This window comes from Drosophila mauritiana, chromosome 3R, assembly GCF_004382145.1.
Source record: "Drosophila mauritiana strain mau12 chromosome 3R, ASM438214v1, whole genome shotgun sequence".
In the NCBI taxonomy this organism is placed as follows: Eukaryota; Metazoa; Arthropoda; class Insecta; order Diptera; family Drosophilidae; genus Drosophila; species Drosophila mauritiana.
The window spans coordinates 20,254,906-20,273,999 of NC_046670.1; the positions used below are offsets into that span (position 1 = coordinate 20,254,906).

Here is a 19,094-nt window from a genome sequence, read left to right on the forward strand (position 1 = left end):
AAAAAAAAACAACAAAAGCGGCTCGACACTTTTAAAATTGCAAGAAGACTGCGGCGAGGAGACGAGGAGAGTGCGGAGGGGGTCTCGAAAATTAAAGCTAAAGCAAGCTGAAAATTCAAATTTATTTACACTTTGACGCATTTAAAACAAAGAGAGCGGGAGATACAACAACAAAAAAAAAACCACAACAACAGTCTGGTAAAAAACATAAAATAACGAAAAAAGAGAACAGTCAAATGTAGGCAAATAAATGACACAACAACAATGGCTATAACGATGTGAAAATTAAATGAAAATGAATAAAAGCCCAAGACAGAGACAGGGAGAGGAGAGAGCGAGAGAGATGGAGCCACTAAGCAGGGCAGGCAGGTCTCAAACTGATAAAGATCAGAAAATACGGAAAATAGTTAAAGCCGAAAGAGAAACATTAACGGAGACTGAGAAATGTTCAAGTTTTGCACAGAATTTACGAGTTCGCTTCGAGCCCGGCCAAATTGCATTAGCAGCGGCCACAGGGAGGAAAACGGGGCTGGGGAAATGAGAATTTTCCCACGTTCCGACTTTGGAAACTCAGGTGTTCGAGTTGGACAAATTATTGCCGCAAATGTGGGCAAAACACACGGACTACACGGCCCAGCTAGCCAGCCAGCCGAACAACCAGCACAAGGAGCCGCCAACACGAAGGACACATTCACACACACAGGTCCTGTGCACGGTGGTTGCATCCACTGATAGCCATCGCAGCACCAGCACCACCAGCACCACTTGCACCCCCTATCATCAGAGTCCCAGCATTAAACTGCACTTGCTGCTGCACTCTGACGGAATTTTGCTCACCCCTCTGTAAAATAGAGTTTTCACTATTACACTGAAAACTATTTTTTAATATATTCATTTTTAAGCATTATAGAACACTACACTTAAAATGTGAAATATTTTAAATGCTCAAAATTCCAGTTAGCTACAAAATTTATATTTTTTTTAAAGAATTTAACAAACGTTTCTCTCTGTGCACACACCCTTATATGCCACATCCCTTTCCGATTTGTTGCATTTCCCATCTACCAATTGCATTTCTATATAATTTTGTTATTTGTCTGCGCGGCGACAAGTGCTGCAACCAAAATGTTTTTGTTGTTTTCCCCTGTCAGTTCCCAAGGTTTTGGGTTAGTAGAGCTATGCTTTTCCACATAGAGCAGGGTGGTTTTAAGGCAACTACGAGTATTTTCCCTGCCTGGGATTTATCTTGTTTTCGAGTATTTGTTTGTTGATTTTAGCATCATAATTTCGTGTCGCATTGTGGTTTTTCAAGTGGGGAGAGACAGTTTACCGGAAGTGAACAGGTTGGAAAAATGTTTTTAGGAATTTTTAAGTGTTGAAAAGTTATCCATTTTAAAAAAGTAAAAAGTATTCATATTTAGAAACTAAAATCAATGTAGAATATTCATCGAATTAAGCCATGACCCATTCTCACTTACAATGAGTAGATTTCTTTGCAGTTCTATCCCCCATTGATTTTCCCATCAATCGCGCGTGATTCCCCCTTCACGATTCGAAAAGAGAAAACAAATTTTCAACACAATTCAATTAGCGCACACGCGGCCGCAAAAGTCCAAATCAAAAACCGAAATTTTTAATGAAAATTGCAAAATGACCCCCTGTTCACCGCGCGCCAATGTAAATAAACACGAACTGCAATGCTGCGGAGAAAACGCGAAGAAAAGCTGATGGAAAAACGCCTCAAAACGGAAATATGCAAGGAAATTGCCAAGGCGCTGACAGCCGATTAATCGCGATGAGGTCGCTCTGAGACTAAGAAATCGATGGATGGCTAGATGGATGAAAGGATGAGGTCAAAGGTTAGGCAGGCGGATATTTTCAAGCAAATGCAACGGAAATTGCGGCAACAAAATGTCCTCAAAACGCTGAAAAGGCACAAGCCATAAAATAGCTATAGACGGTGGAAAAAAAAGAGCAGCCACAGACTGAGACATAATTTCATCAGAGTTATTAATTTTAGCGCTGAAATTTGCTTTAATAATATAATTAAGCGCGAGCGAGACAGACGAAGGAGCGACAAGGCGGGCAGATAGGAAAAAACGCAGCCTCACATCCGGTCAACATTTTGTCGCTCATGTGAACTCTTTTCAAAAGGCGAACGAAATAAATAATAATAATAAAAAAAAGAGAGGTAAACCAAATTACAGATGGGGTCTCTTGGCGTCTTGGTGGCTTGGAGTCTTCAAGTCTTCGCAGATTGTCTGCAAATCCAAAAACAAGTTACAGTTCATTCATTCGCCACTCATTCATTGATTCATTCGCTGGGCCATTCATTCAGTCGATCGCCAACCGGCTTTGGCCTGGCTTTTCGGATTTCCTACACTTGTACGTATGTAAACCCAACTCAACTCCGCTCCATTCATCCAACGGATGTTGGTTCAGTTCGGTTCTTTACATGGCTGGCCCCTTACCCCTTTCCCACCAGCTGCCCGATAGACGAACAACAAGCTGCGAGATTTGATTTGACTTTATTTATTTGATTCGTTTGTTTGCCGTTTGCAGCGGCGAGTTAATAATTATGAATTGGCGTTCGCTCGTTGGGCAAGCCGGCTGGCTGTTGGCACAGCCTCTAGATACAAAGATACTTTTGTATCTATGTGGCTGTTTCTCCATTTTGTCGTTCGCCTTTTTGTTTGCCTAATTCTTAATGATGCATAAAGTGCTTTGCCTCGTCGCCGCTTTGCAAACAGAGTTTTGAAAGTTGATTGCAAATTAATTGCCCATACCCGCTAACCTCTGGCCTAAGTTTAAGAGTTCTTAAATGTATTATTACCTTTTAATTATGGCTTTTTGTTGCGATTTGTGGTCTAATTGGCAAGCCATACCCAAAGTATATAGTCAAATTAGTGGTTTGATAAAAAATAAATCATTAGGCACTTGGAAATCAATTTTATTATTTTTCACCTTTAGGATACATATTTTAATTTCTGTATCGATAAACCCAATAATTAGTGGTTACTTTAATGTCTCACTTTACATATTGCAAACTTGTTAAACATTTTCGGTTTCTAAATATATTTATGGGTCCACAGATTGACTAACACCGATATATACGCATTCTCACACGGTTTAAGACCATAAGTCAGCCCAAGCTTTATAGTTCAAGGTAGTGCACCCACCCACCCCAAAGTGCACAGATGCATATATCATTCTATATGGCCTGCATTTGCATCTGAAATCAAATGCGATTCGTCTCTTTCATTTTTACGTTTCGTTCGTTGCCTTTTCGGGCCTCCAAATCGACCGCTTCTCTCTCTCTCACTCACTCCCCCATACTATTAGCGGCTTTTGCATTATACAAATTTAATGTTTAATTTTTTTCTCCCTCTACATATACACCTCGCTTGTTGTTGTTCTTTTGAGCGTTCTTTGTTTTAAGTGAACTCGACCGTAACGCTTTTCTATGGCGTAAATTTACATCTACGTACGTAACGAAATAAAATGGAAATACATCAGAGTCAGATACGAAAACAAAAAAAAACAGAAAACAGAAAAGAACAGAACTGAAACGTAAAAAATTAAAGTTCGAGGAGACGCCGCCGTCGACAGGCGGCAACAATGGTGTTGTTGTTGATGTGCCTGCAGCAACATCAGCGGCAACATCGGCAACAGTTCCAATCCGCGGATCCACTCCGCCCTGGAATCCCATTTGAATTTCAGGTGAGCCGGCGCGGTGGGCGGGGGCAGAAAAGGGGTTAAGTGCAGGCCGCATTAGAACCAATGTCGGTTGGTTGGCTGCGCGTCGGACTCAGCTGAATATGGTAATAAATTAAACGAAATCCGCGCAAGATAGATAAATGTATGCATACATAGGCCGCACCACCCGCTGCAACCACCCACCGACTGATGTGGTGCACTGGTGTGTGGTGTTATGCAAGCCACTCAGCGGACCAACCGCAGAATGCAGTCAACGCACACAGAAGTAGAAACGAAGCTATAGAATGCAGATACTAGGCAGTTTTGCAAGGGGGAATCGACCTTAAAGATACTTTGGATACTTAGATATCCATTGAAATGTACTTATATTCGAAAGTTAGCATTAGTTTGTTGTAGTTACTTTCATATATATATGTTATCAATATAGTTAGCATTATAAACTCCGCTAAATGCGCAAAACTGCGTATAAAAACGAGTGCGAAATAGCAGAAAACTGAAAACGTTGACTTGACTTTTCACAGCTCTCTGCGCTCTGGCACCCACGGAACGCACCCGTCCCCAAAAAGCGGTTCCTAGATCATCATCACCACCACCACCACCGTTCGGTTTAACCATCAGCATACAACACTGTATTATAACTTCGCCATAAAGCCGGGCTCCAGTAGCAGTTGCTCTGAGCAGCGAAGCGCGCAGGCGCGTAGTCGTAGTCCAAAAACTCCCAACGGCGTCGACTATGTTAATTAGTGACAATGTGATTTCTGGCCCTGAAGGCGCTGCGCCCCCTCCACCGGCCACGCCCCCTCCCGCGCCAGCTGCCAACGGGGCGAATGATTAATTTGCTAGCACTGAAAGCGGACTACAGACTGAAGTGGGTTGCCTTAAATTCCGCTAAATGCTTTAATAATATGCTTCTTTTTCTTCTGATTCTTCTTCGCCAGTGCATTTGCAAAACAATGGCGTTGAAATTAAAAATGAAATTCCACTTTATGACCTTAACAAATTTGCAATCAACATAATTCCCCATGTTATGACTCTTTAGGTTTTATGTTGCGTATCGAAACAGATTTCCTTACCACCCGAAAAACGAAGAGCATTAAACTATAGTTCTAATTTCTTTGTTCTGCTCCGTTGGCCCCAACAATTTGTCGGAGGTGAAAACTATCTTGCGTTAATGGCTGAATTTAGCGTAATTAATACGAAGGAGCCGCAAATGAAGTCGAAGTAGAAACATCAAGCCGAAAGGTGATCATATTTCCCATTTGGCCTCACATTGTATGGTAATTGGCTTCGAATCGCTGCCTTCTTCTCGTTTGATTTTTAATTTCATATATGAACTGGATTCCCGATAATTCTGTGGCCTTATATATTCGATTTTTTTTTTGTGTTTTAGGCTACTGTATAATTATATCAGTGTTTTAAATTCCAAGAAACATCGAAAATTGCTTCTTTTTGTTTGCTTATCTTTTTTTTTAATTTCTAGGCAAGAAATTACTGGTTTAAAATTGCTAAATTTTCGTATGAACAAATCAATCATGACTTTACTATTTTTTAATATGAAAATTTATGATAGAAGTGAAAAGAAAGTTGGCGTAGAAAGATATTCTTACTATCTTTATTATTTGATATGGAAATTCCCTATTAATAATTTCCAATTAATTTGCAATCAAAGCCACTGCCAAATGAAAGTGAAAACACCACTCACCACGATGACTGTCTGCCACATGTCTGTCTTGGCGAGAACTGAAAGATTGTCATTCCATTGTCATTTTCAAAACCAACAAACTGTAACTAAACCTGACGGAGGGCGGCTAGTGAGATTGGAGAATTTACGAACTGTCACATGCGAGAACTCCAGAGACATGTGACTTGCTGATCGGTGGACGCATGGAGGTGCTTTGTTCACTCGGATGGATCTACAAGTCAAATGTGCATTAAATGTGTCATTCTGTGAAGCAACCGACAACGTTCGGTCTGGCGGAGATCGGGGTATCCAAAGAGGTTCAAAACAGAAACAGTTCTATGGTCGGTTGATCGGTCGGTTGCCTGGGCTGAGGTTATATGGAGCTATATTGCGACGATGATCATGATGATGATGATCGTGATGATGATGATGACGATGATGAATCAACAGCCGGCAAGAGGCAACAATGGCAACTCTTCAAGCTTGGACAAACATTTCACGCATCAGGCATTTTATTATGTAGAAATAAAAACACAGAGAAAACAAATAAAAAAAAAGCAACAGCGGAATAAAAGCAAATACGAATACTAAAACTTCATGAATGGCAAATCATAGAATAGGAACAGACATATAGCCATATAGCTCGGTGATTTTCGCAAATCTAAATTTAGTGGAACAATGGACGGCAGACTCGGAATGCCGACTGAAAATGGATTTTCACCGCAGAGCTCCCAGAGGTAAATAAACTTGATTTCTCTCCACTTGGACTTGGGTTTCATTAAGGGTTTGTTCCACACACACACACCGCCTAATGACATCATACGTTTGTAAAACAAAAAATAAATCAAATTTGAACAGATTCATACGATCCGATCGTTGTTTTAGAGGAGGAGGCGCAGAACAATGAATAAAGGAGACGCTACAAAAAACAACCAAAAAAGGCAGCGGCAATTTTGCGTGCAAATATCTAAGATACACTAGCCCAGATACGCTCTCAACCAAAACATCGAAAGACCCTGGTCATGATGGGGTCTATAGTCCGTCGAACAATCCGCCAGCCAGGCAGCCAGCTCACATTTGTATCTGTGCACCATTGTATCTGCGATGTGTGCAAAGATTTTTAACCCGCTGACTAAGCGTTAGATACTGCAAATTGATCGAATGCGTATGAAAATAATTGTGAGTGGGGGCATCATTATTCATTAAAGTAAAACGAAACACACTTTCCATATGAATGGATGAATATTTAGAATGCCAACCCGACTTATGTATGAATAAATTCCGGCTGTGTTAAAGTGCAACACCGTAAATCATTCAACTACCACATTCAACTCCCCTCCTGAATCTTCAAGCGATGACGATGATGATGATGAAACTTTGAAACATTTTCAGCCTTTTTGCGCTTCGTTGATTTCGCTTGTAGGTGTTGCACCAGTGGGAGGGTCAAATTAAATGAAGAATACACAGTAAAAATGAGAAAAGACTCAGTTCGTTGGCCATAGCAAAAGTGAAGCGTGTTCATGACACTGTTTTTATTATTTGAAGATTTGGAAACTCGTTTGCCAAAGGCATGAACTCGATTCTTAATGTGTGTAATTAATCATAATTTGTTTTTAGTTTTAATTACTGACTTTTAAGGCCCAGTTGTGAAGGCTTTGGGATATCTGTTCGTTTGTTTGTTTGTTTTTAAGCCAAGCAGGCACACCTGGATGCCATAAACGCAGGGCACTCATCTGCATAATTACCTATCACTGGGAGCCTAGGAGTTAAGTGCCAGGAGCCAGGTTAAAAGTGTCAACAAGTCACGCACTTAGGATCCCAGATACTCGAAGACCCTTCTCGGAATCTCCTTTAGTAATCCTCGCCAGCTGGGGTCAATCAATTTTTCACACAGCCCTCGTCGCAAGAGAGAGTAAGCCACACTTCTTGTATGCAAATGATCGGGGAGGGCAAAAAACATCAATAATATGCAAATGCAGCAAATTAATGACTGACAAAAAGACAATCGAAACGAATTAAGAAAACCAGCCTACAAACCACTGGACGCCACACACACAAACGAGCCGATCCGATCCGATCCGAGTCGCATAATTTCCGTAGATGCGGGCCAAGCAGGGACAATGACTATCCGACTTTGGTGGATGGGGTCCGGTGCCCAGACGACGGTGGCTTATCCGCAAGATTGAAATAATAACAATGCTGACAACAGGGGCTGATTCCACAACAACCACGCAAATGATTGAATCAATTTGATGACCAGAACTTAGCCACTGAAACGATCGTGATGGACTTACATGTGTGTCCAATCACACTATGACATTGATGATGACGTTTAAGTTGAGTTAAGAACTAGGGAATATCGTAGGGATTTTACAAGAAATTGAGCGAATTAAGCTCTTTAAAATATAAAGATAAAGAGTAAAATATTTCAACATGTTTAAACATTTATCATTAAGTACTTTAAGGCAAACAACAAAAAGAAAGAGTATTTAAAAGTCCCAAAAAATAGGCAGTCCCTCTTTTTGTTTTGTTTGACTTAGCCAATGAATTGATTGTTTCATTAGCCGCGCACACGTCTGCGACTGGGTATATGTAAATTTGTATATGTTTTAACATTTATGGTCATAATGTGTCAAAGACCATAAATTCAATTAATTTATTATAATGGCAGGAGTGGGCCTGTCTTGGCTGGAGCATCGACAAAGTGCAGACGACGATGTGTCCATGCTGGGGGTCAGTTGATTAATAATAAGAGGAAATTTGTATCGCATACTACATCATCTTGACACTGCAACTCTGTTGGAGAAACCAAAATCGGGCACAATGCAGCCTGATGACGATGCTGATGGTGATGATGTTGCTGCTGTGTTCCAATTTGTACGGCGACGCATTAAATAAATGTATCTCAATCTCAAGCTGTGCCCTGGCGTCGACTCCGCCCCTCCTCTCCGCCAAGTCCCCCTCGTGCCACCGAATATGTAAACAATTTAAATAGATATTTAGATATGCTGCCTACGCTGGCGCCAAGCTCACACCGTCCGACAGCCCGCTATTTGTTTTAAAATTTAATTTCCGTTTCAATTTCACATAAATAAATTAAAATCACAGAAATATAACTCAGATAAACTCAAGGCATGGGCTGCATTCGCCACTACACAGATATCATCGCAAAGGAAGCGATATAACGATATAATAAAAACATTGTATCTGTGCAAATGAATTGTTTAAATTGGCTCTCAATTTGAATTTAGTTATGGATCTGCTCGTGATTTAGACTCTTTTGCCGGATGCACTAAACACATGCCAAACAACTGTTCATCATTTGGCCAAATCGGTGCGGAGGATGTGCAATAAATAAAAGTGATAGCTTAATGAGCTCCAATATCCATCTCCCATCGATCGTTGTAATTTCAATATCACAATCGATTGTGTGTAATTTTACGGGGGATTACGTTGAGGAATGCTGAATGATTTGGGCCATTCATTGAGTCTTTAGCCAAGGCAAAAGTGAATGAAATCTGCTACGAATAGTTTTCCTAGCTTACGGGGCCAGCTAAGATATTTTCTTATCAATTGTTTTCTATTTTTAGTTTGCAAAACCAAGCCCCTCATCGTATCTTTATAGGTCATGCATTTGTAAAGTTTATGGCTTTGCAGTTCTAGGAAATTTCAATGAAATAATAAGTATCATTTGCTTAGCTTATGATAAGATGTTTAGCACTGGCGAACCTTTGTTGGTATTACGGAATTTTAATAACTTGAATTGATTCCTCAATGGGGTAATTAACTGCATAGACGACAATGTGAATGGCTTGATAAGAAGCTCGTCAGAATGGCTGAAGTCTCCCTTCAAGTTGTGAATTTTTACGCATTTGATCTGATTATAAAAGGAAATGACACGTCTTGATTGATAAGACCACATTTTCAGGATGTACTGCTAAAAAATCGGAAACGGAAGTTATATACAACTCAAACCTTTTTCCGTCCGAAAACCTTTCACCCACTCATCACTGAAGGACATTCACTTTCGATTCAATTTAATATATGTATTTATGAATGAGCCCCTAAATTACTATCTTTCAGATTGGTTCACTTACCGTTGTGGGAGTGGGGCGTGGCGCGATGGAAGTTTTTATTATCACTATTCCCCGTCGACGTCACATAATCCATGGACAGGCGGCTGTTTATGCTGCTGTTGTTGCTGTTGGCGGGCGGCTCGGTGGGGTAATTGGCCACCTGGTGGTCCGATCCACAGACCGAGGCCGTGGTGGCCGACTCAAAGGAATTGCCGTGCACAATGTCCTCATTTGGTTTCTCGCAATCTGAAAATGTTGAAATGCCGAAGGGGTTCGGTGAAAAGGTGGGCAACAAATTGAATTAGTTGCATAAAAATACTAATAGGGTTTTACCCAAACTAAGAGCTAGCCAAACTCAATAAATTATAAAAATTAAACTGTCCCAATGAGTTTATTTTTTACAGGTATCGCCAAACGTACACTTGAGTTTCAACTGCAAACTTTATAGTGCATAAATAAACAGATACAAATATATTGGGTTGCATTTCTACAATCTCTTCTATAAATCTGCTTATCTTGGTGCAAAACCAAGAAAAGTTTTCTTTTTTCTATTTGAGTTCACTAAAAACATACATTTTTTTCAAGTGCTTGTGCGACCTCTAATTCAAAACAAATTTCACCCTGGACAGGAAGCTTCAGGATTGGAAAAAAAAAGTTGAATATAAAGGGTATGGGACTGCTCAACAGGTCAGAGAACCGGTTCACACCGCCACCCATTCCATTCCGACCCAATAGAGCCACCAACCACCCAACCATCATGACGGACTCCTTGACTTTGTTAGACAGGCTTCCGTTTTGGGTTTGCCTCGGTTTGCTTTGGTTCTCTTTGGGGCAGGTAAATTTCGTTACTGGCGCCAGTCGTGTCCATGTTTATGGCTTACTCTTATGCCGTCGGCGCACTGGCATTCGGCTCACGTACTCACCTTTTTGCAGGATGTCCAAGTGCTCCCACAGTATGTCGCCGGTGAAGGGCGGCGTGATGGCCAGGAACTTCTCCTTGCCCAGATCCACCATGGCGCGGCCCTTCATCTTGTAGAAGGGGTCCAGGTTCATGGAGACCAATGAGAACTCATTTTTGGCCCAGTTGAGCCAGTAGATGACATGCTCCTCCGTCCATTCACGCGGATCTGCATGGGAAATAATAGAAAGAAAGCATTGAGGGGGAGTGCAAATAGGAATATAAATATAAATATAAATAGCGATGGAAATTAATCGTTTTCTAATGCCTCTAGCTCGGTGGCGACTTAATTAGGCGTGGGAGCGCACTTTGTTATTGCTGTGGGAAACTATTAATATTCATTGGTACTCGGGCCGGAACTCCAATTGATAGTTCACGGTTAGTTAGGATAATTAAGATAATCTATCTCAAGTTGGAAGTTTCAGCATGGATAACTCATTTGCAACAAAGATGCGAATTCTTTAGGTTTTTAGTCCTATTAAAACATCTTCTACGCATTCTCTTACCTTTGGTTATGTTGCATTTTTGGACCTCTTTTTCCCAGGAGGAGAAGGAAGCCTTCAGTACCTCGTTGACCTTGCGATTGGTGCCCGGCGTGAGGGGTGGCAAGGCGTTGGGAACTTCTGTAAAACACGAAGAGAATCAAAACATTAGATACATTGTAATACAACATTAAACTTGCTTCAAAAAGAAACTACGAAAATGCAAACTGTAACTATTGTCGAACCTTTGAGCTTGCTATGATTGGTGGTTAGCTGCTGCAGCTTTTGTCCCTTCAGGTGGAATTTTCCAGTAAAGCACTGATAATTATTGGGCAAGAAGGTCTGAGGGTGGTAGTTATAGTTTGCCGACCGCAGCGGCGGTAGCATCCGACTGTCATTCCAATCGATCCACTCATTGGTCATAATCAGGCCAATTGAGATCTTGCCGACTGTATTTGTTTACGCACTGGGTGTCAGGGGTTAAAAAGGGGGACGACGATCGTACAATTGATCTTAATTGATTGGTGCGGCACAATCTTGACCCGAAATGTCAGTGAAAGTCGCGACCCTTTCACAGCGCTCGAATCCGTCAGATACAAATGTATCTTGGGCGTGCAATTGTCGCGCCTTAATTGTGGTAATTGAACGTTAATTGCATATATCACAGCACCATTTAGCCATTAACAGATTGTCAGCATTAGCAAACGGGTTTACAGAACACACAGATGTACTCAGGCACACACACGCGAACTCCTTTCTCGAGATTTATTCAAATTTGTTCTTATTTTTAATGCGTTCGATAAAAACAACACACGAAACGGAAAAATATATTTTGTAATTCGCTCGTCGTTCGTTCTGTGTATCTATCGGATAGCTGGATTTGTGAAACCAAACTGAAACGAAACGATCGTATCCGTAGCTATAGCTGCATATCCTAAGCAAAGCGAGCGAAGCGAAGAGAGAGAGCGCCGGAGAGCGCAACAAGTGGGAACGGAACTCGTAAATCTCGAAACGGAACGAACTGGAATTCATTCATAAAACGATGCGAGTGCGTGTGTGTGCGTGCGCTCTCTCGGCTGCGTCTCTGTGTGTGTGTGTGTGCGTGTGTGCTTGGAACGGAAACGGCCATCATCAGAGCAACAACAACTACAGCTAGTAAAACAACAACGCCAGGTTGTTTGTTTAGCCGAGAGTAGAAGGCAAAAGGCAAGGAAAAAACAAAAAATAAAACAAAACACACAGACACACGAAAAAATGAAAGCAAAAAACTGCAAGAAAGAGAACAAACACAAATAAAACAGTTTTTTTTTTTTGGGAACATTAGCAACAGGTGACCAAATTTGCGATTATACAGGGTGTAACAGGTGCACAAAATAGAAGTGTTTTAAAAGGTCAACATTACAAATAATTATGCATATTTGATAGTTAAGTAATTTCAAGCTTAAAAAAGCAAGGACTCAAATTAGTTTGATGAAAATAATAATTTGATAACTGTGAAATTTCCCTAGCAACAAATCTCCTTAAGTACTTATCCTAAAAATAAGTCATTTTTAAAAAACATTATTTTTCTATTGGTCCCATTACATTTAGTGAAATGCTCTTTGAATTTCTGGTACACTTCCTATCTCCCAGTTTGATCATAATTTGTAAATTTTCTTTTTTAATTTTTTAACCAGATTGTGCAGCACATATGGCAAAATCTACTCATGTTACCCCTCCCCCCTGCAATGACTCGAAAAAAATGCCCAGGCACACAGGCAATTTATGAATGAATTTCTTGTGTTGCCTCACACGCGCATTCTTCTTAAAAGAAACTCCAGACAACGAAAACAACAAAAACAACAACTTAAAAGAAGAAGACACCGATATTGTTGTAGTAAGGGAACGCTTCGTATTTCGAAGATACAATACCTCCAGGCGATAGAAGCAACAACAACAATCGATCGAGACGTCGACGTCGACAGCGGCCGCTTCCGCTGCTTCCGTTCGATGTATTGATATAGGGTGCAAGCGAGATGGCTAGATGCAGAACGGCCAGCGAGGAAAAGAGAGAAGAAAGTGGCCAGGGCAAAGGAGAGGAGGATAAGATAAAGCTATTATTATGATGACTACGCGACCAGGTAAATTTATGAATGGGATACGAAACGAAACGAGACGCGAAACATTGACTCCGCCGGCTTTGCGTCTATGAATGAATTGAAATTACGTGCGACGGCGACGGAGACGCAAGGGAGATCATTTGGTCATTATCACAAAACCGCATAATTGGCGACAAATGCAGGGGAAACCCTTTGGCTTTATCTTCGCCACGACGTTTACCTGCAAGGCATCGGAAAAAATAACTAAGCTGCTTGAAAGATTGCTAGGTATTTCAAAGTAAGCTATTTCATAAGTCAGGATAATAAGTGATATTTATGCATTACTATTAGAATCAGACTAAGTATCTTTAATTTAACTCTCCTCCCTATTTTCATAGCTTTTCTTATCATGTCAAATGAACTTCTCTCAGTGTATGTTTTAGTCCCAAGGTGGTGGGCTGCGTGTTAAAGAAATTACTTCTCATAGCCATGACTATGGGCCCCGTACATATTTGGCATTGCATACGTATGTATTATAACAATTATTATGACTTGTAGTCGCTTGAAGACGAAGTAGACGCGAGGCACTTCAAAGCCCAGCACTTACAACTCGAAATTACAAAACGTCTGTGCGTGTTCGAAATTCATTATGCGATCCGTCTAAAGTCGAATGGAGGGATCCAACCATCCAACTGGGAGCACCTTTGTGGACCTGTGTGGGCCACACACATGGCCAGGGATCATTCAATTGGAGCCACGCCACTCCAGCCGATGCGCTGCGGTTGGTAATCATACGAGGTGTTCATTGTTCGCTCCTAGTTGCCTCACTTTTTGCAGCTCCACTTGGAAATGGGTCAATCACGCCGACGGACCACCGGCCAGCAAGCACCAAGCACCGCCCGTCTGTCTGCTGTCTTCTTAGATCACGAGATGGACCCATCCACATCCACGTCACGGTGGCTTAGTTCTTACTGAGTCTCCTTCTGGATTACTTCAGTTATGATTAATTTCATTTAGTTTATTTAATATTTATTTTTGCACTGGGTGGCATTTGATTAAGCTGATAATTATGCATCTGTGCAGTAGAGGTAGGGATTATCCATGAGGCAAGTGCCAAGCTTGACTTACGTTCTAGTAAGCTTTATATGCAACTATTTGTAACATTACTAACCACTTGTTTTCAACTTTACCAACTAGGAAACTGAGAAAATCGAGAGCTATGCCGGTCAACTTTGCAGCGATTGTTTTTTACATCTGCAGCCGTTACTCAGGCTCAACTGCGATATTGAAGTCACGTAGGCACACGAAAGGGAGGCGATTGCATTGGATGTAACGATCTTTTCAATGCTAGACTTTATGGCTACAAAATGGCAATCTCTAGGCAAAGCCCTTTCGTACCAGGCACCCGCTTCGGTCTTATTTAATCTTATTTGTTTTCGTGGGTGGACTAGTGCCAATCTTAAAGTGTGAGTAATTGCGCAATTAGCACACGAGTCTGGAGAAATCTTATCGCAATTCCCAGAAATGGGACTCGAACGAAGTACTAGCTGAAATTTATTAGTGCAGGTTATTTTTGAACCGTCTAACATCTTATCAGCTGAAGACCTGCCTTCCGATAACATGAGCATCGTCGAGTGTTCGTTCATTCATAAAAAAAAGTCGGAAAGCGATCGGCGTATTTCTGCGCGTAACCGTGGACAATGAAGTTCTATTTCCGTTTCCTGTTGTGATCAGATCGTTATCGAGCGATAACCGGAGAAATTTCAAATTTAATGGAGTGTCTGATTGTCGAATCGAATCAAAGGCAATTGAAGCGCACACTTAGCGTTCACGTTCCCACCTTGCCGCAGTTCACCTGATGGCGCAACAAGCTGCACGCAATTTCATCCGAGGGAAATTGCACCGCAAAAACTGACAAGAAATAAGTGCGAGTTTAGTTGTGAACTTGTATCAAATGAAGGTGTCTTTAAAAGAAGTGTCTGTATGTGTTAAATAATATTTAATTATATATATATCTATATTTGCAAACATTAAGTATTTTGAATATCTAGTTTTCCCAAGTGTAATAAAAGCCAAAAGGCAGACATCGAAACTCAGCCAACAACTGACAACAGGCAACCACAAAGGCAGCGAACAACATTATTAAGTATTTGCCATTGACTTCCGGTCGTTAGATATTTCATTACCAACTTCGACTTCAACTTTGGATCCCTGGAGTCGGGGTCCCAGTCCCAAGCTCCTCTATTAAATTGTATAATATTCCGCCTTGCACTAGCCTGGGCGGTCCCGATGATGGGCTGTGCCAGGGAAAAGAGATACGGGATGCAATCGAGACCAGATGGGCAGGCAGATCCCAGTGATGGCGGTGTAATTATGGCAAAATATATAGTGCAATCAATAGCTGTACTGTAGCTATCTATAATGAAAGCGTTTGTGGTATATGTAGGTCTTCGAAGGAGTCCTCTGTCCTCTCTACGATTAGTGCCATCTTTTGAAGGTCCTTTGACATTCAGTCGGCCATAAACGATTCGCGCCTCGGGGCAAAACAAGGCAACTAATTTGATTGAAATTTCAACAGTTTAACATCGATTGGCAGACTTTTGTATGTTAATATATGTATGTAGTTGTATGTATGTTGTTGTTTGTTCGGGTTTGATGAACGCTTCTCATTTAGTGCTTAAATCGTAAATTAAGTCAATAAAAGGGGCGTCATAAGAGGAATTAAATAAATACAAATTCAAACAGAGGCAAAATGTGAAAAGTTCTTGGAAAATGTTGTCAACATAAAAAAAAGCATAGCCGCAAAATGCATTGGATTGATTTTAGACCAGCAAATACCCTGCTACATAAAATATATATAAAATGTAAAGGCCTAACAAAAATATTTTAATATATACAATCAATGTTTGCCCAGTTATTTATTGTTAAATTATTCAAAATTTATAAAGTATCTAAGTATATTTACTTGATCTTTAAAAGTATATTTTTTAATATTTAAAACACTTTTTGATTAAGAGTTTTTAAAGGGTACATATGTTATTCTCTACAAACTCGAGATCTCAACATTTCTTCGAATTCCGTAAATGCACCTTAAGTTTCCTTAATATCGGAAAAAAACGAGGAAAACAAACTTAAAATTCTGGATAAAAAATGGAAAGAGAATGGTGGACGGACAGGCCAACTGAAAATTATATTGAAAGCAAATAAATCAAATAATGTGCAGCCAAATTACGACAAAATACACATTCGAGTATAAATAAATACGTATGCATGACAGGAGGCGTTGGAGTTGGGGTCTTGAAAAAGGGGAGTGAGTGTGTGAGTGAGTGTGTGTGTATCGTGTGTGTGCGGGGAGTTTTCGATATAAAAATAATTGCAGGAATTGTGTGCTGTCGACGACGTTCGAAAAAAAAAAATACAACAAAAAATAAAAGGCCATATAGGAAAAAATCAGCGAGACGATCGGCTTCTTCTTGTTGCACTTTTGCAGCTGAAACAGCAAAAGTAGAAAGAGAGGGGGCGCGAAGCAAGTGTAAAAGAGAAGTGCGCTGGCTAACAAGAAGAAGAGGGAGCTGCGACCCTGGTGAAAAATAAAAAAAAAATGGGGGGAAAAAAGAAAGAACCGAGGAGTTGTCGTACGAAACTTACTACACCGGAAATATAAAATTACACACTCAACACTTAAATGGCATGCGAGTGTGTGTGTGTGTGTGTGTGTGCGAGTGAGTTGCATGCTGCAGTTGAGATTCTTCGAGATTCGTGGAGATGCAGTGCGTCACGTCTACAGGGTGCAAAGCGATCGAACCCAATTTGACCGATTCCCCCCATCCCTTCCACCTTATCCCCTTGTTCCGTCGACGAAGGGCAGGGAAACGCAAATTAATTGCCCAATTTGAAAGGTAGGTAGTAGCCCCCATTCGACAATCAATGGACATGAAAAGTGTTGCACCTCAGGTGTGTTCCATAATTATGGGAATATTTATTTAGCCAACGCACGAAGTGCGTATAAAACGGATTATATTTATGGCATTTGATGGGGATTAAGGGTGCAAATATGGCGTAGAAAATCCAAAAATTAGGAAAGTGAAATTTTGAGAAGGATATGAAACTGAAGGGTCCTCAATTGGTTTAGCTGGTCTTTATAAGAAGCTACAATATCAATTAAAAGATGATACATTGCACTCAAAACAATAACGATCAAAAGGAAAGTGTTTGATTTAACAGCTTAAAACGTTTAATTAAATTAAAATTCCTTGAACATTTCTAATTTTACTTGCTGTACCACATTTAAAACCCCTTATGAACTTCTTTTGTGTTCCATTCTCACAGAAAGCGAAATTCGCAGAAAATAAAATTCCCACGCACTTGAACTTGAATTGTTTGCTGTGTTATTTTGACAGATTCCAATACAACTTCATATGCAAACATATATATTAATGCTTTGCGCTTAAATGGGATGTTAAAAAGACTCAAATTACACAGATACTCACTCGCACACACAAGCACAAGCGATGGCGAGGACTGGCGAGGAAAGATTAACACACAATATGTCTGTGTCCTGCAGCTTTTACCTGCTAATGATCCTCGAAAAGACCGCATACCCTCTCTTTTTGGCCGGGGTCATGTCCGACTTGTTGAGTCCTTTGGCGGCTTTTGATCCCCGCCACTCCCCCCAACCTGCAGACGATCAAGGACTCTGCTTGCTTGGCGTCTGTGGCGTGGGAAAAATCGGGCTAAAATTCGCTCCTTCTGTTCTTTTTCTCCTTTTTCCCCCATTTAATATTTCTCTTTTTTGTGTTTTTTGGTAAAAAAAAATATATTTCTCAAGCCGCGCCGAGATCTTGTCTCCCCCTTCAATAATTTCTGTGCTGATTTTTCGCAGGGGACTCAGTCTGGATTTTTCGAACTGGACTGAGTCACACTGCAACAGGTAGTGAAATTCAATGGCCGATTACAAAGGCAACCCGCTGTCTAGTGGCCCTCAAAAGACCTCAGACAGCTTGACCCTGCGCGATAGTTATGTTTATAGTATATACTCACTAACACTAGATAGGCCATGGTTGCTGGCAAACATTCCTGACTCATTGCCGATAAAGCCCGAGATTCTAGGAAACATTTCCAGCTGGCTCCCCTCTCTCGATTTGTGTCGCCAAGTGCTGTCTTTAATTTGGTTCTTTCATTTTTAATTCCATTCAATTAGCCCATGGAAATCTCACAACACACACACAAAAACCAATTCACCAGCCTTCTTTTCGAGATCTCTTGTTTAATTGTTCCTAAATTGATGGTGGGCGGACATGGACGGACACTTTGTCTAATTGCATTTATTCATAATGGTACAGACATCAGCTTTCGTAGTTTACAACAATTCCAGCAAATTGAACGAGCTTTAAGTGTGCGAAAGCGATTTTGATCGGCAAGATCAGTGTAAGTAAAGATCTTTTGAATCTCGAAGGGCTTAGATTAGTATTGCATTCTAGAGTTCTCTTCGTGATGCAGTAAATTCAATTGTAAATTTTTTTATTTAAATTTGTTTTTTATTAAACGTGTTTTTGTGCCAACTTGATTATCTGCAGCCGAAAAACCCAGAAGTGCATTGCATACTCTTACACTGTAACTTGATTTAACCAAAAAATCTGCTGATAAAAATGTATGTTTTACACAATATTCTACGAAATTTCCAGCTTGAAATGCACTTCCAAGAACATGAAAATTTCCATCAGAAAATATATATGTTTCCGACATAATTTTATCGCCGCGATTATTTGACTCGAAAGTGAGAAACGTTTGGCAGCTATCGCCGCCTGTTGTTGTTTTTTCCATCCACACTAGCAGCGTGTAAAAATGTTTATTTAGCAAACGATCAACAGGAGAATACAAATTTATATGGACAGGCCAAAGTCAATCGGTGGAAATCCCCAATAACAATTGCAAGCCATAAACTTGATGATCAAACGAAAACTCTCACATTCGGGGGAGTGCGACAGGGAAGGCACTATGGCGGCGCGAAAGAGAGGCAAGACAATGCCAAACGGAACTGAGATCAATCGTATGTCCCAGATACCCGAATTGGTTGGTTGCCTCGCCTCACCGCTGCGATAT

At 40.7% G+C, this 19,094-nt stretch overlaps 1 protein-coding gene and 1 long non-coding RNA gene across 3 annotated transcripts in view; one reads left to right on the forward strand and one right to left on the reverse strand.

Annotated features, from left to right (window-relative positions):
• The window catches only part of LOC117142255 (ETS-like protein pointed), a 54,695-nt gene that overhangs the window by 11,368 nt on the left and 24,233 nt on the right, over window positions 1-19,094 (reverse strand). Inside the window, exons 1-4 of one of the 2 annotated variants that reach the window (XM_033306115.1) lie at window positions 11,160-11,781; window positions 10,939-11,055; window positions 10,398-10,601; window positions 9,496-9,720 (exon numbers count right to left, since the gene is read on the reverse strand). In XM_033306115.1, coding sequence (XP_033162006.1) covers window positions 9,496-9,720; window positions 10,398-10,601; window positions 10,939-11,055; window positions 11,160-11,337 — 724 coding nt within the window. In that variant the 5' untranslated portion in view covers window positions 11,338-11,781. Of the gene's footprint in view, window positions 1-9,495; window positions 9,721-10,397; window positions 10,602-10,938; window positions 11,056-11,159; window positions 11,782-19,094 lie in introns of those variants that run through there. The other variant, XM_033306114.1, reaches the window with a different exon arrangement.
• On the forward strand, window positions 13,685-14,959 carry LOC117142257. Its single transcript, XR_004459552.1, has 3 exons — window positions 13,685-13,773; window positions 13,830-14,080; window positions 14,190-14,959. It is a non-coding gene; the product is annotated as an uncharacterized LOC117142257 (long non-coding RNA).